The sequence below is a fragment of the Rhodamnia argentea genome, chromosome 9, assembly GCF_020921035.1.
Source record: "Rhodamnia argentea isolate NSW1041297 chromosome 9, ASM2092103v1, whole genome shotgun sequence".
Lineage (NCBI taxonomy): Eukaryota > Viridiplantae > Streptophyta > Magnoliopsida > Myrtales > Myrtaceae > Rhodamnia > Rhodamnia argentea.
In genome coordinates, this window is record NC_063158.1 from 14,236,897 (window position 1) to 14,261,093 (window position 24,197).

The window sequence follows — 24,197 nt, forward strand, 5'->3', positions numbered from 1 at the left end:
AAGGCCAATCCATATAAGGATATAAACGTTCTGCAGGTCCACCAAAGATCTGTCAAATAACAGGAATTAAATTTACTCAATTCACGTGCACCACATGGCGACACTTGCGAAGATGGAATAGATGTGTTAGTTTTTCTACACTTTTGGAATCATGAACAAAAGTCTCATCTGAAGTAAATAAAGGCCCTAATACACAAGCTATTGCAGCAAATGACGCCCCAATGTGCAGCACCAAAGTAATCACATGCAGTCACGATGTGAAGCCATCTATCCCGAAGTAGATTCACCTCTGTCCACAAACCAAAGCTACAATTTCCCCAACACACACACATCTATGAGCAAGATAGTAAGACCTGAAGTAGAGATCCCGTAACTAATTATCACATATGTTATATGACTCGTCTGCATGGTGATCTGTGACCCTTGGCTGCTTCTATTCTAGTGAACATACATATGCAATCATGCAAATGTATGCTTACAATATAAGCACAATAACAATACAGCCTCATGTCACTTCGCGTGACCACATGGATGTTCGAAACGGCTAACTAAAGTCTATTGTGAATCAAGCTTTCGGTAGAGCATAGACTCACAGTTCTAATGAAAGGAGCGGCGGGTATGAGGAGTGTCCAGGTCTTTTGGAAATGTCGAATTTCCCGGAGAGCAACTGTTCCTGATCTGAAGCGTCGCTTCTTCTTCTGCCCCGATGCAATTGGAGCTTAAAGGGAGAAGGAAAGAAATATAACAATACATTCTCCTAGCATTCAACTTTATCATAATCAACATAGATCAAGATGCCTAGCCGAGTAGAGTGATAACAGAACTCGTTACTATTAACAAGACTCACTTCGTGGAGCAGCACGTTTCTTGGGGCTTCTCCTCGGGCTTGTACTCGTGCCAGGGGTCTTCACCATCAATGGGAACAAACAAGATTGGCAGAAGAAAAGATGCACAAAATTAATGCAAGGAAAACCCGGGACTTCCATTGCAAAATACATAGAGAAAAGATATGACTTGTCCGACTTCTAGAGCTCAAAGTCCTTCTGCTCTCTTTGTGCATTCCCATTAAGTAGCTCAAAGCACAAAAGCACACAATTGCGCATCACACTAGGACATGCTGGCAATTGCATCGATGAATCTAAAACAAACATACTAGCAGATGGATCTTTTCTTAGCACAACTCAAACCTCTTGATGGTCGAAGAGAATTGAAAAAAAAAAATTAGAAAGGAGTAAAACCGACATGTCCAACAGCCCAAACACCGGCAAAACCCAGAACGCCACATTTCCGAACACGAAACAGAGAGCGAAAGGAAAAGGAAATCGGAGAGACGTACGGAGCTAGGTCCAGGCGACGCCGGCGACCGCGAGGCGGAGCCTGCAATGCAGATTTCACACACAGAGGGAGAGAGTGATCGTTAGGACCTGAAACGATGAATCCCTAGGTTTCGAAACTCGACGCGCTTCGCGTACGACGAAGGCGAACCAGTAGTGTACACGGAGACACAGAGAGAGAGAGAGAGAGAGAGAGAGAGAGAACCGGGAGGTGGTGGACGGCGAGCAGATTTCTTTGGTGCAGCGTGCTTGATTCTCGCCATGGAAGGAGTCGAGTCGAGGTCGCGAGCTCAGAGACTGGAGGAGGAGTGGAGCCGCATTTCGGGGACTCTCGGGCGGGGCGGGATTTCAATTTTCCCACACTTTCCCTCTCTTCGATTTCTTCCGTTTCCCACCTGGACCACCAGACTTTCTAACGGTTATTAATTACAGAGTTTTTTTTTTTTTTTTTACCAAAAGAAGTATTACGAAGTTTAAAGTAAAAATCACTCAACAACAATCTATTTCCCCACCACAAATCATCAAGAAAATATTCCAGAAAATTTAAGAAGTTGGCTTTTACGACATTAACTAAATTGATTCCTAGATCCTTCCTTATTATTATTCCCAAGCGACATTGCGAGAAAACTCTCGAGAGGGCCCCGTAGCGACAATGCTCGCGCGACTTTGCGACCGAAGCATGAGGGTCGTCTACGAATAGGATCTGCAGGGGGATTCCACGGGTTAAAAGTCGGGCTCGATTGGTCATGATGAGATCGTGCTCGCAACAAGTCGGAGTGTGTTCGCACGGCCACCGGTTGTGCTCTTAAGCCTTCCAAAAGGTCCGGCCTCCAGGGGTCTAGTTCCAGTGGCGAGTGCAACTGGCCTTGGACGTACACTGAGCAAGTAATGGGCTATTGGATGGGTTGAACAAACCAGGAGAAGAAGATTTTGAAGACCGCTTCAGTGAACGAGTAAGTTTGTTACGAGAAGATGCAGTCTTCTTCACGAATTCCGGTTGTCCACCACCGACAGTGGAGATTAAGGAGGCAAAGGAGGATATGCTCGCGACGGAGGTCGCGCATCAATTTATGAAGCGGGCTTATCACTTTCCTCTTTCAGGAAAGTGCCGATGATTCATCACCTAAGATGGATTCTGTACGTCACTTGCTCATAACCACCGAACCAAAATGGTCAGTACGAAGATTTATGGAGTGACTCCTTGTTAGGTTACCTGGGATCGCTTGTTTAGAAGCAGACGGGCTCAGGCAATTACTCTGTAGATACGTGCATATAAACATAAGCACACGTTCTCGTCGTACAAACCAACAGACAATCGTCTTGCGTCTCCAGTAAGAAATTCTGCTATTATTATTCACGACCTCTCGAGATCACGGCTCCATGTCCTAAATCATCGTCACTGGAAAAGTACATTGGAACAAGCAAAAGATGCTTCATTCCCCAATTTAACGATAGTAGCTGAAGACAATCGTGTACAGTACACTGTTTCAGTGCTAAAACTCTATGGACAAAAGTATACCTAGTAGGAGCAACAAAACATTAATGAACACATCAAATCTTTGCAAGAAATTCCCCCGCTTCCCATTTGGTGCTTCAAGATTTTTTCGAGGGATCAGAACAACACTTGACGGCACTGTTCTTGTGTGATGTTGCAGGACTGGTTTCGAAGATGGCCATCTACTACCAAGTGGCACATCTCGAATGAGATATTTTGATTGCTCCAGTTGAACGAAGAATCTGGGGAGCCTGAGGATAATGAACCAGTCATGGCCTTAATTCTCAGTTTTCTCAACTCCCACTGCTTTCTCTTTATCAACCTCAGAGATCACATTCCCAGATTCCTTAACTCCTGATTCATCTGCTATACTAACTTCAGAAGTGACTTCTATTTTGGCTACCATCTCTGCATCAGTTTGGCTTGAACCTGGATCCACATGACCAGATACTGACTCAGCAGGATTGGAGCTAGGAGTTTCACTTGCAGGCTGGAGAGCTTGTCCGGCACTTCTCTCATTATTCATCGACAAATCTGTGGATGGAGAAGGTTCAGCTGCATCAGTCTCACTATGGTCACCCCTATTCTCAGACTCGCCATCATGATTGCCCAGATTCTCCGTTTCCACTTCACCATTGGGAACAATTGGTGGTTTATCTGTGTCAGTTTGATCAATGATGTCAGACACTTCACCCCAGTCTACCCATTCAGGCTGCTTTTCAGTTTCGCTAACCCCAATTTCTTTTATGTCATCACATGCGTCATTGAGCAGAGTATCTTCTAGTTTTGCAGCAGGTTCTTGACGAGATGTTGCATCGGGGACTGAGTCAGTGCCCTCATCAACAGTTACCCCATCATTGCCACTGCTGGTGGTGTGGCCGATGCCATCATTGTCAAGAGACGAGGAAGCAAGCATGTCAGTCGAGCGGTCAGTGGCAACTCTATGGTCATCAAAAGCAAACCAGTTCGAATTTGTGAAAAGCGATCCGCTGCAAACCAAAGCATCAGGATATCAAGTTCACTGACAGCATAAAACAATGACACAGGATATAAGCATGTAAAATATGCTGAATGAAGAAGACTACTTTCAATTAAAAAAAAAATTACTGCTACTAAAAGTAAAAGGTTTACACTGTTCGTCAACTTTCTAAATATGGACCCATCTAAGTATCACAGTTTCTACTTGAAGAAGAAGATTAATTACTTCAAAAAACTTTTAACTGGCCAAATATAATTATGAGATGTTAACGCCAGCATGTGATTCTGACACTAGTCTCGCATTATCAGATGGAGTACAACCAAATCCCAAAATTGTGTGAACAAGCAGCAACCTATCAATTGACTAATGATAGCACCAATCTACAAATTGATACTTCAACTCCTGAGATGAATGCACTCCATTAAACAAGAGATGCACAGGGAATTTTCTGAGCGTTGCATATAAAAATTTGACTTGGAGATGAAAGAATCGATGAAATTGAGATACTGACAAAAGACATTTGAAAATTTAGCCATCCACCAACCTTTCCTGGTCATCTCCAAGACGCAAAGAGGATATGACCACCTCGGCGGATTCGTCATCAAAGTAAACGTCCTGCAAAATACAAAGTCAAAAGCTCATGCTTATTGCCACAATGAAGCTCAAGATGTTACTTCACAGTTCTTAAAAGGCAAGCACGTGATAAATCAACTTTATTTACAGTGTCCTAAGGTGTGAGCATCTGGCCATACACACAACAGACTATCTTTGCAAAAGGCCATTCACCAAAATGTTTGTCCAAGAATAAATTAGCAATTATAAGTTCAAGTTATTTAAACAAATTCTTGTCCTGTTCATCAGCTAAGGATATACGAAGAAGAAAATAATCAGGCTGGATTAAAAACAAGAAACTAGCTGGTTTTCTGATTTTATCCATAGTGAAAATAAAGTCTTGTCAAATGATCAATTTGGTAGTCTCTCCTGCTTTAAAATTTTGTTTCAAGTCAAAGTTTCCAGAAAACTAGAAGATAAACAAAATGTGTCTCCTTTTCAAGGACAAGACTTTCCTTCCAATACTTGCAACCCTTCAGTTTAGTCCCCCGCAAACAGCCTTTTCATGTTAGTCACTTACAGATTGTTTTGCTACTAATTTAGTCTCTTACGAATTGTTTTGCTACTAATTTAGACTCTCAGGCCTTTTTTTCTTGCCATTAACAGAGTGCAAAAAATATTAACAAAACACTTCTCCTGGGGACCAAGTCAGCTGCAATATAGGTGACATACTAAAGAACAAGATGTTAGCGGTTCAAGAAAAGGAAATTTAAAATAACTCCACTATCTGCTAAAAACATTTCTAACAACAGTTTCCCAATACTTATTACTGCGATCCCTGTTCCAGAGTCCTAAAGGACACCTACGACTTTTTGGAGGGGCCTGCATTCTATAAGTGGGAATCTCTTCCAAGTTGGTTGTCAATTTATAGCAAAAGAACATAGTAACGTGATTGAATTAAAAACTCACCAAAAATTCAAGGACAAGAAGTATACTTTTTCCCCTGATCAGGGAAAAAAATTTCTTTTTAACTGAAATAAGAGAGAGGACTCAGGTTTTGTGAAAATTTTCAGGTTATATTGATTTTGCACCATAATTAATAGAAAAAATGAAAATTTGAAACAGTACAATTTTGTAACACTTTACAATAAAATGGAAAACAATAAGCTATGGAGTCAAACGCGCATACCAAGTGTCTCCTGTCCTAATATCTTTAAGTAAATGACAAGGACAATGATAAGGTCAACCACAAGAAATAGACTATATAATTTCCGCATAGAAAACAAAAAGTTGTAATATGAGATAAGTTAAGAAGGAAAGAACCGTCAAAACATTAGTCACCCAATTCAAACCCCAACTTTGGGCGCGTTTATTACATTAAATTTCTTCTTAAAACTTCAAACAAGGTGTCCACTTGGCCCTCTCGGCCCTCTCATCAAGTCTAAAGGTGACTTTATCAAGAATGTGGATTGAATCTAGTGAAGTATATGACCAGGGATATTAGACATTAGCCATTAAGAAGTATTAGATAAGGCATTAGGTTGGAGTGACTCTCAATGCTCTGTAAATAGAGCTCTCATGTAATGTTCTTATTAAGTCATTGAGTAAACATTTAGCCTTTAGTATTCTCTCTCTTCACATCCTAAAAAATTGACAAGGTGCACAACCAAGAGAGAGGGACCCAAGACAAAAACCTAACTGCCATATTGATACTTACCCAGTATCACTAGTTGGACTTCAACAGAATTCAAACCTATAAAAAATATAAAAAGAGAGGAAGGTACAGAATAATTGAAAAAAACCTAGCCACTAGATGGCCTCACCATGGACTAGAAAAGTAATTAAAAGTAGCTGATCAGATATCTGCATAAAGAATGGCCCTTCATATTTTAAATGGAAATTAAAGAGACAAAAGTGAGCAAACCAATACCTCGTCATCCCGTTCAAGTGAACCACGAGGCTGCAAAGAATGCAGAAGAAACTAGAAAATTAGCATGCTGCTTCAGGTTATCATTATATAATAATCAGTCCAAGCATAGGCAATACAAGTAACTAAAAAAAGGACCAGCAAAAGATTGATGCCTAAGATGAAATGTACCATTTACAAGTCGGCACCGCTATAAATTATATCACGACCTAATGTTAAAATCTGATGGGCAATATAAATAATGCAACAGCACCAAAGAAGAGAGCGTAACTAAGCACAACCATAACCTCTTTCCAAAGCATGATCTTAAGTTCTCTCTCTCTCCTATTAACTTCTTCTTTTTCTGATTGACTAAAATATTACATGACACAGCCCGTCAACCTATTTCATCCAACATTACAGAAATCTTCATAGCTATCCACAAATATTAAAAGCAAGTATAGCTATCCACATCTATGGTACACATCATGGATGCCACTCCTTTCACACTTTCTAAGTAACTTCTCTTCATCATAAAGGTAATCTACGTTTTTGTCCAAAAAGCTTTAGGAAACAACCTCATCAATCTCATCATGGCTATAAATGCCGTAACGGAAGGCCTGACTCAGATTATTTGCTAGGGCTGCCACATCATAGTCTCTGTCTTGATAATCATCATCATCGCTATCCCTTGGCCGGTCTTGTAATGCCGTAGGCCTCCTATTACAACAAAGGTAGCAGCGTTCGATCAATTGTATGAATATCTCAAATGAATCCACTCATTGAAAGTTTATCCTTAAAAAAAAAAAAAGAAACAAAAAGCATAGCACTATCAACATAACGAATATTAGTACCCAGCGCCTGGGATGCAGATATCCTGCAGTTGGCACCAAGTAGGAATGTTTTCTAAAGACAGGATTAGATCCGTCTGCAGAAGTATGCCAACACTAACAAGTACTAAAACAATAAACCATTTAATCAAGTAGAAAGTGAAATCAAAACACATTGTGACTTCAAAAATATTTAACTAGTGAAGATGCTAGCAAAGTTGATAAAAACAGCAAAAGCAGACAACAAAAGTAAACGTTCCTTGAGCTAGTGCTGGAACAGCCTATGTGGACCAAACAAGTATTTATTGCTTATTTTTCAATGAAGATCAGAACGGCCATATAAGCTCATGCAAGTACTTGCAATGCATATTTTCTATATGTGACTAATAGCTTTACTGTACATTATAATGTCTCTCCCGACAATTGAGAGAAACCAGGAGTATACTTCTCGGTAAACAAAATGCCATTTCAGATATAAGTATTCAAAACTAGATAGAACTGGCTGGTTGTGTGTGGCTCTTAAAACACTGTTTTCAAACAAATCTTTCATAAGGAAGCCACCAAGATGACTCCCTAAATTAGAACAACCACATCCAGTACAAACAAACTACAGCAAAACATGGGAGATAAGTGCCATGGAAGCCAAGAGATGAAAGGTTAATCAGGTCTGAACATAAGAACTAACAATAGATTGACATATCAAAATGAAAGAACCAGTGTTTCAGGTCAATTACTCATTCCCATGCATTACTATTCACACTAATAACTCCAGGCTCCAGCGCATCCAGCAGTCACTGACATATACTTCAACCAAGATAAACATTCTTACCAGGCAAAGATGACAAAGGAGTAACATTAGCGCAGTGCCAGACACACCCATGCATGCATCTTTATTAACTGGAGCTTGGATATCAATTCCAGAAAGCTGGTAACATGACCGAAGTAGAAAAAGTTGAATAAAAGTTTCAGAAAAGAAACCTACCCACAGGACCACTGATACACATTTTCAACTGCATTGCGATTTGACAACAGATTCGTTTCCCAATCAATCCACTCACCATTTTCCTATTAAAAAACAATAATTAACATCATATAATTAAGGTAAAATACAAGACCAAACAATGAAGTAAGTACTACTAGAATTTGTTCATATTTGTTGGTCGACTTACAAAGATGAAAAATCTAACCAAAAACAAAAGCTTCAATCAGCAACGAGAGCACATTATTGGCGAAGTGCCATGATGATTTCTCAGTAGTTTTCACATACATACCAAAAGGTTCGAAGAAGGAGGGCGCATAAGAGTAGATAAACAGCCCACCCTTCTGTATAACCTATTCACATTAGTGAAGCAGTTGGATGCAGAACATAAGGCAAGTGCACGTTTGTGAGAACTTAGTGGGGATGGGGAGTCAAACTACGAGCAGAGAAGAGGGTGATACCACTGCCCCTCTCTAAGTAAATGTAAAGTCTCTCGTGCAGGTAGAATGGTTGGCAAAGGCGGTTGCTAGCATCAAAGAGAGCCGTCATCGACGAGAAAGTGGGAGTTCGGACTCAGCAAATGAGCTCTTGCCACAGGAGAGGAAGGCAGGGCAGGCAAAATAACCATTCCGGTGGTGGATAGTGGAGCAAAGGCTGGATAAAAGATGGATAGGCATGCCTTATCATCCAAAAGGATTTGAAAGAGGAAGGGCGTTGTGCGGCTTCTATTATAGCGCACGCGTATGATGGTGAGCAACAAGCTGTTGGTTTTTCAAGTAGGGGCTCTTACCACCAAGCACCCAATCCAACCAGAATACAAGTAATATGAATCGGCTGTCCCTCAAGCAAGTAGGAAAGAGCCATTGCTTTTGTCAAACCAAATACTTGAGTTCGACCGATTGCTTTGTAAGAAGGAAGGGATTGGTGCAGGACTAGAAGAATCTAGCTAGGAGTAAGAGGAGGCATGCATCGTATAATAAGATGGTCTCAAAAGTAAAGATATCCATGCACAAAAGAGAATCACTTTGGAAAGAAGAGCGACGTTCTCGAGCAAGATGGGGGACTTCCGGATATGCCTTTCCTGTCTTATGTTATCGCCGACGTTGATGGGGAGCTTTTTGAGGGAGGAACTTTTAAATGAACTACAAACGGGATTCCGATTATCAAATCAAATAAGTTCTACTATGATAGGTATCTCATTTCTGATGAAGTTGAATATGTGATGTTAGAAGCACTTTAAATCCAGCCAAGTGACCAAGTCCATAGCCATCATATAATTAGTAGTTGAAAAACCTCATCAATAACCCATCTTCTGTGGTAATAAGCATGCCTTATTTTGTGTTCCAACCTCAATTGTTACCCGATTTTAGCCCTTATGTTTGTTCTATGTTCCATCTACTTGTATTAGAACTTAAAAGTCCCAGAAGTTTGTTGTAGTTTTCATTGGAAGGCTATTATCGGTTGCAGCAAAGGTCATGGAACAGGCAATAAAAGTCATAAACAGATATAGACCAAAAAGAGCAAAATTTCAAACCAATTTCCAACAAGTGCCAAATAGAAAATTCTTCCCGGTAAAAGCTCTATTGCTCTGTTCTTTCCTAACCAAACAAAAAATACAGAAAAGAGTTGAGGAAATTCATTTTATACTATAAAAGCAATTAAATGTTAAAGAAGAAGTGTCACAGTTTCTTTGTCCTTTTTGCAGAGGAAGCACGTGTTGGCCAACACTCACCTCTCTTCTTCAATTTGCCCAAAGTAAAAGTACATTTTCACAAACTCCCCAACAAAAGAAGGCTACCCAAGGTAGAAACCTTGGTTTCCAAATAGCTCTCCACGTAAAAGAAATCATACCACCAACAATCAACTCCCCCCACATCTGACGAAAAAAAAAAAAAACCATGTTCGATCTTTAACACAATTACAAACCAACACATTATCCGAGTTAGAAGCAATGTTTGAATCATGAAACACAAAAAAAAGTCAGCAAAAGCTTCCAGCCCACGGCCATGGGCTTGTCCAAAAAATCAATCACCCAATAAATTTGGACCATACCTACATTAGTTGGCACCGCCTAGATGCCATTTTGCAGTTAAAGCTCTCTCACATATAAAACTCAGTCTAAAATCATATCAAGTTTCTAATTTGTTATTCAATTTTAATCTCCCAAATACTCATTAACCCTCAAAATGCTTAACATCATTTTCCATTCAATATTCGATCTACTCGTTTTAGCATTTTTTTGGTCCTCTTTTGCCATCTTTTACTATCTAATTCACTAGTCATTTGGACTGTCAAGCCTAACCCCAGCATGATTTATAAAGTTGTACAAAATTACCCAGGTTCTTGCCCAGGCTATATTTTGAACCAAATTAAATATGGCTAGCAACCGGTTTACTTATTTCAAAAGCTAAAAATTCTACTACAGCACTTCGAGAACATCATCATGAAGGTCGAAGGACCTTGTCTTGAGAAGGTCTAAAATTTGGACACAGGTACAGGGACACATCTAAAATTCCAAGAAGAAAAAAACTGTTCTGTAAAAGTAACAAACTTTCTCAGTGAGTTGCGTACTAACTTGGGGTTGCTATTTATAAATCTTAATAGGCTTCCAGAATACTGGTAAGCAAGGGTAAGCTAAGAAACTCCTCTTGCATGCTCAAAACTCTTTTGGGCCAAATTTTAACCCAGCCCAACCAACGTGACATTATTAATCTGAACATGAGATTGTCTTCCTCACCTATCACTCTAGGGTTCTCTGTCTGTCGAAGCATATCTGACATCTCCTTTTCTCACACGAAGGACGTAACAAGGAGTTACAGCTAGCCTTGCCCTGAAGCTTGTTAGGCTTCTTTATATAAAGGTCCAACTGCTTTTTAAGGGGTCCAAAACATAATCCATACCAACATGATGCCAGCCAAGATATCAATGAAGTCATTTGTGTCCAATATAATAACTTCATTGCCAAGGTTTGGTGTAGAAGAGTTGTTGCCAAAATCCACAATCCAAAAAAGTCTTACTAGACATAGGATATCCGACTTAAATTAGTAGCATTGAGTTCTATTAGGAGTTTCCTCTTCTTTCAATTTGGAATTTAATATTTGGGGTCACCAATTAGCAAGACTTTGCCTTTTGAATTGGGCATCGGCTAATTTTCTCTTAAATGCCTTTTTTCTCTTCAGCGTGATGCTTAAGAAACTAGAGGCATTATTATGCCTGACAAGTTTCTGGGTATCAGCCTAGGAAAATTTACTCTTCTTCAGTTAATTCTGGAATTCAAATTCCGTCTGAATTTAAATCCAAAATGGGCTTCTTATTTAAAAACTCATTGTCCTGCTTTACCATACCCAATACTTAACTCGTGGTACGTGACACAGGCACATGAGGGTTAAGAGACGAGTTTAAGTAATGTAGCCAAATAGAATCTAAACTTATATAGGATGGGAAAAGAAGATACTATTGGAATTGAAGCTTTGACACAACTAGAGTATAAACTTTTGACTGTTGATCATTTTGCTTCACCCATTGAATATTCAGATTACAAAAGTAACGGGTGAGTCCATTGCCAACACCTATCTCAAATACAGTATAGGAAACAAACCTGCAGGTGTTTCTGAATTTCAGTATCGCTAGTCCCCAGCTGAACAAGCTTATTCGATATTCGTGTTAAGTGTCCAATGTTGCCTATCTTGGGAGGTAATCTGCCCTCAGTAGGAACTGTTGGCTGCAGGAAGATTTAATGTAAGCAGCAACCCAGAAACAGACATAAAAACACAATACAGGATTGAAATATATATTCAATATCAAGAAACAGAAAGCAACAGATACACAAGCTGAGTGCTAACGATATGTAGCATCACCTTATCTGGTTTAGCTGTTAAAGAGGAATTCTTTTCCGCTTCAAGGATTCTTCCTATGAGATTACAACCTTGAAGAACATGCTCAACAAGAGAATGGTCCTTGTTTTCCAAGCATGATAAAAGAATATTTTCAACATGATGATGCAAGAAGTTATTGTAAGGGTACCTGCAGTTATAAAAATTAAAGCAAGTTATAAAACTCCAACTTAACCACCACCAACACTTTGACAGATGCTCAGAACTTACTCAAAGAACAAGTCCAGAATTCTCTGAACTGCTCCAAGACGAATCAGTTCCTTCTCAGCAGCTTCACTTCCAACAGTCAGTAAAACTGCAATAAACTCTACAATCTACAAATTCAGCAATGAGAAACTATTAGCTCAAGGTAGCATATAATGGAAATTCTAAAACAAATGATCTGAATCAATAAAGAACCTTGCTTCAACAAGATGCTGCCATACAAGGAGAAGAGGAAGTGTAAGAAGTACCTTCAAACGGTGTTTTCCAAGAGGTGGCTGCAGCTTGCCATAGGTGGTTGGCAATGCCTTCTCAGTTGACGATACGTCCAAAAGTTTAAGGAGATCACCTGCAAAATGTAATTTTGCTGACAATGAAGTATCCGCAGAAAGATTATAACAGTGAGAAGATTTACTTGTTTTTTCATAGATATGCATTTGGGTGCTCAATGACAACATAACACTGCTTCTGCATCAAGGTATAGTCAGTTTAATTTGCCTTCTCCTTATCTTTTTCATTTTCAACATACAGACAGAGAACAGAACCTATTCATGAACAGAAAAAAATAGAAAGACTAATTCCCAGTGGAATCAAGTCAATTCTGAGAGATCCGCATTAACAGTGCATGCCTCACTCAAATTGGTGAAGTATGCAAATAATGTATGCCGGGGAAGACTGTCCACCATATTCAGGTAACTATTAGATCCGCATTTCTAATCAGGTTTAAGCGCAAGAGATAAAGTCTTCTCAGTGTACTACAGACATCAGAGATAACAAGGCATGAGATTAGGTTAGTCTAGGAAGCTACACAATCTCGTCCTCAGTAGCAGGTATTCAGTGGAAAAAGACCTAAGATCATGGTCGGGCATTGGAACTAGCAAAGAGAAGTGGAATATGATTCATTTGATCCCTCTGGCAACTTTTTGGCTAATTTGGACGTAGAAATGTAAGAGAGTTTTCGATAATTCTGAAAGCTATTATGGGACTAAATAATAGGTGATATCAATATGCATGTTGTGTAGTGCATAGGGCACTTTCCTGAGCCATTGCTAGGAATTAGCATGATTGTCATTATATGCCTTTTTACATAAAAAAGATAAGTAAAAGTATTCATAAAGAGACTCCAAGCGGATGCCATCCCGTTTTTTTTTTGTCAAAGATGCCATCCCATTTACCACCATATATTTTACCATCATTTACACATAAAAAATGCTGCAATATCACATGCAGAAAGAAAGCAAAAACCAAAAAGTAGAAACAGAGCCCAAAATTAAGAAAACTAAAAGAGCACACAAAAAAACATGCTTAGATTTAACCCAAAAATCCCCAAAAAAAAAAAAAAAAAAGCCAACAGGTGCCTATTAAAAACTTGAAAACATATTGCTATTTTCTACAACGCTTCCTAGTAGATGTCGACAGTGTACAAAGATGCCTATCCCCTTATCAAAAGCTAGATTTTATTTCAATCAAGTAAATGACAGAAACTAGATTGAAGGCATAAAGAAACACTGATGATTATCAATCTAGTTCTTGTTATACTTAATACACATACCCAATTGAAAACACCAATTACAGGCAATCTACTCATGCTCCTTGCATAGCATTAATATCATAAAGAATGGTATCCTTGCATACAAGATGCTTATTTCTTCATCACAGTGGAAGCAGAAAAGACCATGGTATTATCAGAGTACATAACACTAAACCAGCATGACAGTGGATTAACATGCTTTAAACAAATGATATGCAACTGGAACTGAACCATAGGAGGAAAACACATTTTAAGTTGAGGCTACTTTCTCATCCAGAATGGCTGGGCATACAGCCTAGTGGAAAGAATAGACAAAAAATGACCGCAGTCAAAAGTTGACAACCCTAAGTCATTTTACTTTCTCCTTGATGCGATCTGGTTCCCAATTATACCAGTACAAGTGAAGAGGAGTAGGGTCTATCATGTGACTTAGGGGCAATCATCTGCACCAGTGTTACAGAATAAACCCTGAATGCCATTGTCCCAATTTTATCACAGATCAAATGCATTGGCTAAACTAGTTAGTTTTTCCAGCCAAATTAGCTTGAACCAAACAATTACAGTAATATTTGTCCAGATTTCACCATGTCTCTTCATATGAACACCATGCAAGCAAAAAACTTACCTAAGCTCTCCAACATGCCTTCAACCGTCTCAGGATCAGCCGTTACAGTAGATCCATGAGTAAGTTGGCGGTTATATGTGTGATATGGACCAAGCGTTGACCTCTTAGGGTCCAACAAAGATATGCATACAGACAAGGAGTTAACCAAAACTGACTTCGGCCTAGAATCTTCCAATGCGTGCCGAAACAATCTCCCAATAAAGCTGACAAATCAAGACAGTTAATACATGAGAAAATGGCTAAGTCAGACATTCAAGGATAACATCTACATAACACGTAGAAAATGAACACACTAAAAAGCAAACAGCTGCACAAAAGGCATAATGGGTACAAATAACACAACAAAAATATGAGAAAATGGCTAAGTCGGACATTCAAGGAAAACATCTACATAACATTTAGAAAATGAAAACACTAAAAAAGCAAACAGCTGCACAAAAGGCGTAATGGGTACAAATAACACAACAAAACTAACCTGGGACTAGAGATTTTAATGGCAAGACCGGCATGAGCAAATCTTGTTATAGCACACAGTGTCTCAGCAGCATTGGCATGTACTTCTGGACAGTCCTGTAAGAAGCATTTCAAAGGAAAGGCTTACGATACTGTTAAATAGTACGTATTTTTAGAGCAAAACTAACATGTCTCTATAACCAACACATCAGGATCTTTAGATTACATCGACCCGGTCATTAAGGAATTTAAGCACCATTGATCATAGCAGTTATCTTAGGGAAAAGAAAAACACTACTGCATGCAACATATGCACGTAAAAGTTTAATTGGCTCCAATGATATAGTACATGTCAACATTGACATCTATATAATAATGAAAATCATTGTATAGCGACTTTGCAAATAATTGTCACTCAGCGAGGAAAAAGGAACCAATGAGAAAACAATTGATGCAAAGAATGTATGCCACAGAGCCACGGAGACTTGGTAGAAAAAACTATAGCTCTCTAATTATCAACGCAGTTTGCAGCAATTGAAAAATTGAAAGCAAGTTAGAATTTTCATTTGAGGACCTCATCACTTATTACAGACTGAATCAACTATAATGAAGTCGACTGTTGATTTAGAATCCAAACGCCATGTCATAAGCATAAAGAATGTTGAGCAACCTAGAGCCTTCCTCTTCTACTCATAAAGCTAGAAACAGCAATTAAGAAAACCAGTACTCTGAACAGGGATTATACATATAATAAAATTCAAAAATAAATCAATTATACTTACTGAAGAGCTGAACTTGTTGGCAATCATCTCCAGGACATCTATATCTTCTAACCAGCTCATTGCATCTGTATAGTTCGTGTACAAATGCTCCTCAGCACCAATGAGCCTTACCAAAACCTGTTCAGCATTGCAAAGTAACTTTAACTCTCATAAAAGAAGCCTATGAGTAATGTCAGTTTAAGATCAATGCTCAAAGGCAATACTTTTCAGAAAGCAAACCAACAGACAAGTATGTTTTACTTTAGACAGAAAGTCAATTCACTGTTAGGCACTGAGGAGGTGCCCCTCTTAAAGAAAATTCGCCCGCTCTTAGAAAACACAAAAAATCAAGAAATAGAACCCAATCCTATTACCACCAAGTTATGAGTTGTCCTTCCATAATGGTAAAATGCACCAAAAAAGCTTTCAACGCAACAAACTAACACCAACGATGGCAGCTTCAACACCAATTAGTAAAATGCTGTATATTAATGTCCTTCTATGAAAGAAAGGTTCTTCGATTGCCATGTCAAGAAAGCAAACTAATGAGCCATATGAAGATCATAAGCAGCAAGCTAATTAACTGGAAAGTGCTAGAACCAACACCAGGCTACATGCAACTGGCACCAAGATAATGATCCAAGAGCAAAGAATAAAACTGCCAGAAACAAAGAAAATAGCAAAGAATACAAATGACCAACTACTAACCTCCATAATCGATGTGATCCCAATGAGGTCAATTAATTGCCTAACAAGTCCCAAGTGATCCTGCATGACCATGTACGGATATTATTTCTGCAATTTTATTCCTATAATAGCTTACTTTACCGGTAGTTAAAAAAAATTGCATTCTCAAGAGAATTTTTATTTGCTTGAGAAAAATGTGTCTGGAATCAAACTGTCACTTCAATGGCCTGGAATAAATCCGTCTGTTCATCTCAGCGCTTCTAGACCATGAGGCAATTCACAACTGAAGACTGTTGCTTTAGAAGGATACAAACACAACGAATGTAAACATACTGGTATACAAAACCATCCTAATACCACAAATTTGACCAGCAACGGCAAGAATGAGTAAACGATCCAAACAATGATCAACAGGAAAATTTTATTTTCCCCATAATGATGACGAAACCCACCTAAGTAGTTAAAATCAGAGCCCATAAAATACCACATGGACCAAATAAAACAAGCCAAAACCCAAGTTGGTAGCCCAAACATAAGATAGTTTGCACTTGCTAATAGGGAATCGAATCTATGTCATTCGCATAATCCATCCATGTATATTTCTTCCTTAACCATTGAATCAACACATGGGGTTAGATGAGCAACTTCAAATTTCAGTAGAAATTTCAGTAGAAAGAAACAAACAAACATAAAGATCAATTTAGCTCTCCGCAAAAGACACATATATTTACACACACACTTGTCAATAGAACTGTGGAGAAAAATTGAAAAGACTGGCCTAGCTTAGCCTAATGCAGAGTGGATCATAGATGGTTTTAAGACCTAAGGAAGTCTTTTGCACCTATAAAATGGTAATGCATAGTATACTAACATCCCAAATTACAAAAACAAGAGAACATAAATATTAATAGAACAAATTACTCTTATAAACAGGTTGCTTCGCAAGACGGTTGTCAAAATTGTTTTTACCTCGTGGAAGGTTGCATAGAATCACAAAAAAACATTGACTCATAGGATTGAAAATTCTATACCTCAACAGCAATTAGTGCTGATACTTTCATAAAAGAAAAAAGGACAACAATGAGAACAATTTCTTCAAGTAATTTTATCAAGCAATCTCATAGTAAATATTGCTATTAAAGGACAACTATTCCACTTAATCTACTAAACAGAATAAAGGTTCTACTAAACTGGTCGATTTTGCAGATGAATATTCTGTCAATTAAAAAATTATTCTCTACAATTGTGATCTAGAGCTTTCCAAGATATACTGGATGTGACATCCCACTAAGGGGGTGCACATCTCTTTGTCCCACATCGCTTAGGGAGATAATCTTGGGCTACTTTATAAGGGGTTGGGGGCTCTTTAACTTGCATGAGGCCTTTTCTGGGCTAGGTGCCCAGAGAAACAAAACCGTGCGGGTTGCAAAGCCCAAAGCGGACAATATCGAGCAATTGGGACCCCCAGGAGTTACATTGGAATTCCCAGGAATAGCTACATCGATAGCTGTCCTCGCTAATAGAATTGCTAACAATGACCATCACCTCTGTGTCGCTAGTGGAGCATTGGAATGTGGTTCCATGGAAACTATCAAGCGATTCATCTCTACTAACTTAGAAGCACTTCATCTAGAAAAAAATCACTGTGACAAGTAAGATATGGACTGGCTTTTGCTATTTCTTGCTTAGGCTCGAGAAGCCCAGAAGGAACAGCTCCAATAACCACCATGGAACGCTGGTTAGCTCAATGATTCCACTACAGAATGAGTTTTGCTAGGATTGAGATCTCCCATGATTTTTTGACACGTAAGCTCAGGAGTTTTGCAAGGACATACCCAGCGATTTATAAAAAATAGCGTTTGTTTAAACCAAGAAGATGAAAAAGCAGGCTTAAAAGCATGAGTCATTTCACTAAAGATTTACTAGAAAAGGGTAGTGCAGATCGGCGTCTTTGAACATTTCACTTTACTCTACTAGGATAAAAGAAATATACACTACATTGTCATCAGAATTCATCGATTTGGGGGATCGACATGCTCACTTACAGTTATTTCACAAAAAAAAGGGCGAACCTACAAAGCTGCCAAAACAAGAGGAGATCAAAGTAATTGAACCTCATTGATGAAGCTACTGGTGTAAAAAAAAACTCAAATGATCAACCATCTGCACCTAACATGCAAATGAAAAAGCAATTGCAGGACATCTCTAATGCAATTGCAGGATTTTGTTCAGGGGAAGCTCGAATATGATGCAAATGATGGAACAAGAGATTTACTAAGCATCATTGAAGGCTATTCAGCTTAGCAGAAAAAAAAAATGCTGCACCTAATTTCACTCCTAATCTTTTAGGTTCAATGGAGGAGAAAGAGGAGAGATTTGAGCCCAGCACAAAAGTATCACTGTGTCATGAATAAACTAGACAGATTTCAGCCCTAATTTTCTTCAAGATGGGCATACTTTTTTCTAAATAATGAAGACTTTAATCATGAATTAACTTTATCAAGACTTGTAACCATGAATTAACTTTCTTTGTGAAGTAATGGCATATCGGCTTATCCTAGACACTATCCTGGGAACAAGAAAGTGAAATTGGCAATATCAACAGACTCTTGTGGTGTCCAAACAAACATGAAACAAAAAAGATCCGCTCTTGCAATTTAATTTGTATGAAATTTGGATATCGATAGCAGATATATAATCATGATTCAATGTGTTAGGTCTCCTTGAATTGTTTATCCCAATCTCTTTGCGTAGGTCCACACAAACCTCAACCTCATCTCCATTTACCAATACAAAAGAACATATCACGATCAGAACACATCACTATCTATATATCCAACAAAAACAAACATATCACAATCAGAGGTATTTACTTTCCTTGAAAGGAAATGACCCTGGCTCTATGTATTTAGTGAAATATAAAGCACATTAATGGCACTGGCCGCAAAACCAAGAGACTGACACAACCTCAATTAGAGGTCTAAGGTGAACAATGTAAAAGCGAGCTGTTTGCAAAGTTTAAAATAATAGGGAACATTGCATCTGACCCAACTGAGCAGTCTATGCAAATAGCTGGAATAATTTAGCAAAGAAACTGATGATTAATATGGTAGGTTACTTACTTGAATGTAATTCATAAAAGGCATCGTTTTTCGCATCAGCAGGCAAATGACAACCTAACAAAATAGCACAGCATAATTATTATGAACAGAAGTGCATGCAGTAGGTTTGGAGCAATAATGCCTTGAGAAAGCATATAAAAGCGAGTACTTAAAAATCACAACATACCTTACTAAAGTACCCGGCCAGCTGTGTACTATGGTTACGATCAGGTTCAAGGAAAGAAAACAATAAGTCCATCAACTGCACATAGCCAACCGAGAAAAGTTTCAGTGACTAAATCCTACCAAACTAAAAATCTTTACAGAGACAAAGCCTTGTTACCTCCCGATCATCAACCAATGTCCTCAGTATTATATCAACTTCACAAGTAAAGATCTCACAAGCGATGAAAGGAAACCTATTAACCACAAAAAAAATTAATGAAAAACGGGAATATATTATGAACGCAAGACCTAAAAATTCTTGCACATAAGCCTACTTGATTGTTCGCTTCTTCTCAGCATCAGAATCAGCTTCTTCCACGATGTACCGCAAAAGCTGTTCCACCTGAGGTTTTTCCCGCAAACTGAAAGCATAGTGATTAATGAAGTAAGAGATAGATGCTTGAAGTCATACACATAATTGCTGCACTAAAACTCGGAAAAATTATTTACATCAACTCCAATAAGCAGAGAAAAGATACAAATACAACAATGTAATAAAAACAATTGCAGAAGATCAAATTAGTTAAGACTCCCAATGAAATCATCCAAGGGAAACCCATACAAGCACCAAATTCTAGACAAACAGAAGCACAGATCAGTTAAGTCAGATTGACAATCATTTCCAACACACAAGGGCTTATCCAGAAGACATAAAACCAATTGACAGACCCATGAATTAATATAGAGTAATAAGGGATATCTTGGACACTACTAACAGGATTGATCAGAATGAAGCCCTGACAGGGGAGAAATAAAACAATATAAAATAGCAATAAGAAGAACCTTGATTGCCCAAATTTAACCCCCAGAGATGCAATATAGTTTCAACATGAATTTTTCATCACTCAATAATCCCAGGCTTACACAATATTTCTTGCCGAAACAATTATGAAAAGAGTATAAAGTTTGAGCACAGAGGGTATCAATTGAAAGAAGAAAAAAGATTTGGCAAAGAATCGCAACCATTAAATGATTCCAAAGTCCAAGATTCAACTAAACACAACTCCTTGAATGAAGCTACTGCAAATTACTTAATTCTACTTAAGCAAATGACATAAAACTAGATTATTCATGGAATAGCCAGTATATTTGCACTGCTACATTTGAGGAACTACACTCATCATGCCCTTTAAAAGCATAGTCCAAGACAAGTACAACTAAACAGATGTAAGGAGTCTAATATGGCCTTGTGAAGCTCATTGGTTAAACATAGCAATCTTATTAATAAGGTACACTGTCAAAGAACTACATGCCAAAGGCACAAACTGAAAGTAAGGATTAGCATTCATTTTCATTCATTCTAGACAGTTATTGTTACCGAAGAAGAGGAAGATTGTCAAGAAACTCTGGACACTGCTTAATAAAGAAAGAAACCTCTTAACAAAGAAAGAGACGAAGGAAAACCCACGAACATATACAAATTAAATTAGCATTACAAATTAATGAGACGATTGTTAAGTGCTTTGCATTCTTGAATAATTTCATCCTCATCAAGAAGCTCCTCTAAAGTATAGCTATCTTTGTCCAGAATAGTCTCCACCTGTAAAAAAAAAAAAAAAAAGCAACCACAAACATTAGGATCTCAAGGTCAGTCACGCAAAATTTACACTCACGTCAGGTCCAAAGGGCCCTTGAACTAATCAAATGCAATGACAACACGACGGGTTGATTAACAGTTAAAATAGTGACAAAAAATCGAAAGGAGCATTTACCTAGAAAGTTTGCTCATCATTTAACGTAATGCAGAGAGACGGACATCAATAGCTGATGAGAAAATCAACCAAAGTTGATACTCAATTGCTATTCAAACTGGGGCCTCTCTCTCTCTCTCTCACACACACACAAAAAAAAAAGCAAACAAACAAACAAACAAAGGCTGAAAACATACTCTTGCATTAACTTTAAGAAAATATGAATGAATCTCTTTATTAAGCTAAAGTAAGTAGACCCATTTGTCCACTCTAGCTTGGATCCAGAAATGTTGGCACCAAACGGAAAGACCAGTAGACAACTGGCAGGAGTGCATGTAGATAAGCTGGATCATGCAGGACCTTGGCCTCTTCTTGATTTAAAAAAAAGACCCACAGACTAGATAAGTTTTACAATTAGAATATCTCCCGTTCTGCCAACCTTCATGAGATAGGAATCATGTCGACTTTATGCAATACCAGGAAATGGCCTGAGGTAAAATTTTGAGTGCATTCTTTTTACCTTAAAATCCATGAATGAGTTAATACACCAGAAAACTTCTGACACCAGAAAGCAGGTATCTCTAGTATGCTAGATTCAATCATCATGGCTTTATCTACCGTTTTCTCTCTTTATCTACCGTTTTCTCTCTTACTTTTGAGTGCATTCTTTTTACCTTAAAATCCATGAATGAGTTAATACACCAGAAAACTTCTGACACCAGAAAGCAGGTATCTCTAGTATGCTAGATTCAATCATCATGGATTTATCTACCGTTTTCTCTCTTACTTTTGAGTGCATTCTTTTTACCTTAAAATCCATGAATGAGTTAATACACCAGAAAACTTCTGACACCAGAAAGCAGGTATCTCTAGTATGCTAGATTCAATCATCATGGCTTTATCTACCATTTTCTCTCTTAATTCTCTTTGTCTTTCATATGACTGAGTAATCTCAGCAAGAATGTCGATCAAATACTAAGACTCGACCCACAATGATTAGTTAATAAAATTCACAAAGCTTCCTTTCTCCCATCAAAAAATATCTTTGAAAGCCACTACCCAGTCCTTCTAACCCGTACTTGTACCAAGACAAAGAACTCTCTTGTCAATTTTTCACTACAAGTATATACAAACTAGCAACTAGTGGAATTTGACCAAAGGTACCACTTGACAAAAAGTCACAGCCAAAAACTAATAAGAGCACTTCAGCCCTTTGGCACACGGCACTTCACTATTCTTCTGCATTGTGATGCACTGCTCTGGCAAGTCCCTATAATTTAAAAACGAATTTTTCCCAAAAGAAATTGATTGAAGTCAAGAGTTGAAAAAATGCAATTGCGGAACTAAAGCACAAAGGCTGTCCATAAAAAGTCTCGTAGAAATAGAAAGTTCTGGCCAAGCATGACCGTAGACTATGCTAATTCCATGACATTGCAGCTTTCCAACGCAGAAGACAACATTCATCAGAACGCTAATCAGAAGCAACCATTACCATCAAAAGAAAGCTGGTGATAATGCCCAAACCAATGTGACTCAGTAAATCAGGCTTCTCAGCTGAAGTCCAGCACCCCGATTACGAAAGAGGGAAATATTAAACCCAAAAAAAAGACAACGAAACTCTGTCTGCGCTCAGCCATTAAACGAGCGATGGAACAGAAACTGATCAAAAGGGTTACGATCCCCATGAAAATCCGCGAACCATTCGAAGCATTTCTCACACATCCACTACATTCACAAAAGCCCAAGTACCCATTTTCTCTCCCAATATGCCGAAGCACATGCAACTCCAAAATACAAATCCAGCAAAATTACCCCGCAACAGCAATCAAAAGCGCCCGAGAAAGCACTCACCGGAGACGCAGTGGACAATCCCGCCATACGCCAGAACATCCTGAACTGCAAACCGAAGACGACCGAGCACCCGCCCCCTCTTCAAATCCGGTCGAGACTCGGATCGGCGAATCCCGCAAACCCTAACGACGACTCGAGCGGCGACGGCCGGATCCCCACACCACCGCAACGCGAAGCAAGAAGCGCCCCCCTCAAAATTAAGGCGAATCGAAACCCTAGAATGCGAAGAGCGAAAACGTAGGAGAGGTGGATTCGAAGGGAAGCGGATTGGATCGAATCTAAGCGAATGGACGACGCAAGAGACGAGAGGGGGGCGAAGGAGGATTATACACACGCCCCTTCTATCGCGGGAGGTTAAAGGTGTTTTGAAATGAATGAGGGGTGCGTTCGCTCAATTCAACATGATGATGACACATTTGATATTTAATTTGATGGCGAGTCCTTTTAGGCGAATGTCGAAATTTGGATAATTGTGCAACCTTTTCCAATTTTTTTTTCCACTTATTCTTGGGGATTAGGTTTTTTTTTTCCCCTCTCTTTCGGTCGAGTATCGAGATGGAAAATCCGAAATACGAACGGGGTTTATATAATATTTTTTAACGGAAAAATACGATTGTTGAAATGAAAACAGACGTGATCCAATTTGAAAATGATTTCGTGGGTTTTATACGGATTCAAATTTTAAAAGAAAAAATCAACCAAAAAAAACTTTTATACATTATGTATACCATTGACTCCGGTGGGAAGCACGAGTACAAGGAGGGGACTTTTTAAGCACGAGATGCATGTGTGAAAGATGTAGATGTGTACGCGATTCATACGTACGGTCTCTCTCGTGATTGATTTTGGATGATGTATGAATACCGGTACTTAAAAGTATGAAGCCACCGAATTCGTGGGTTTCCGACTTACCAAACGGGGACGGTTCGATTGCAAAATAAACGCAATTCCAGGGTAGGATTGGGAATCGGGCCGATGCGGTTTAGGCCGGGTCCAAACTATAACCGGTTGGGTTCCCAAATCCAATTCTTTGGAACCGGGAAGTGCAGGGCAAGTGTTGGGCTCCGTCCTCGAAACGGATTCATCCTAGAACCGATCAATCT

The 24,197-nt window shown here is 38.7% G+C and overlaps 2 protein-coding genes across 2 annotated transcripts in view; both read right to left on the bottom strand.

Annotated features, from left to right (window-relative positions):
• LOC115726615 (histone H3-like centromeric protein HTR12) overlaps positions 1-24,197 on the bottom strand; it is a 28,817-nt gene that overhangs the window by 2,356 nt on the left and 2,264 nt on the right. The window contains exons 2-6 of the mRNA XM_048285142.1: positions 19,120-19,126; positions 1,540-1,704; positions 1,337-1,377; positions 848-905; positions 594-718 (exon numbers count right to left, since the gene is read on the bottom strand). Of these exons, the coding sequence (XP_048141099.1) occupies positions 594-718; positions 848-905; positions 1,337-1,377; positions 1,540-1,597 (282 nt within the window). The 5' untranslated portion in view covers positions 1,598-1,704; positions 19,120-19,126. The remainder of the gene's footprint in view (positions 1-593; positions 719-847; positions 906-1,336; positions 1,378-1,539; positions 1,705-19,119; positions 19,127-24,197) is intronic.
• On the bottom strand, positions 2,743-23,490 carry LOC115726614 (serine/threonine-protein phosphatase 6 regulatory subunit 2). Its single transcript, XM_048285101.1, has 19 exons — positions 23,095-23,490; positions 20,989-21,092; positions 19,828-19,914; positions 19,671-19,746; positions 19,515-19,589; positions 19,349-19,402; positions 16,248-16,307; positions 15,561-15,677; positions 14,801-14,895; positions 14,326-14,528; positions 12,421-12,518; positions 12,179-12,282; positions 11,933-12,098; positions 11,674-11,796; positions 8,079-8,161; positions 6,845-6,986; positions 6,291-6,320; positions 4,353-4,423; positions 2,743-3,818 (listed from the first exon to the last, which is right to left on the bottom strand). The coding sequence occupies exons 1-19, from the start codon at positions 23,131-23,133 to the stop codon at positions 3,107-3,109; spliced, it is 2,439 nt and encodes an 812-aa protein (XP_048141058.1). The 5' UTR covers positions 23,134-23,490; the 3' UTR covers positions 2,743-3,106.

Bases quoted from the DNA above. Each gene is read 5' to 3' on its own strand.
- LOC115726614 (XM_048285101.1), bottom strand. From the start codon at position 23,133: ATGTTCTGGCGTATGGCGGGATTGTCCACTGCGTCTCCG. The intron at 8,162-11,673 runs GTTTGTTTCCTA...GTTTTTTAATAG, and splicing joins AAATTCAGAAACACCTGCAG to GAAAATGGTGAGTGGATTGA. The intron at 6,321-6,844 runs GTTGTTTCCTAA...CATTCTTTGCAG, and splicing joins GCCATGATGAGATTGATGAG to CCTCGTGGTTCACTTGAACG.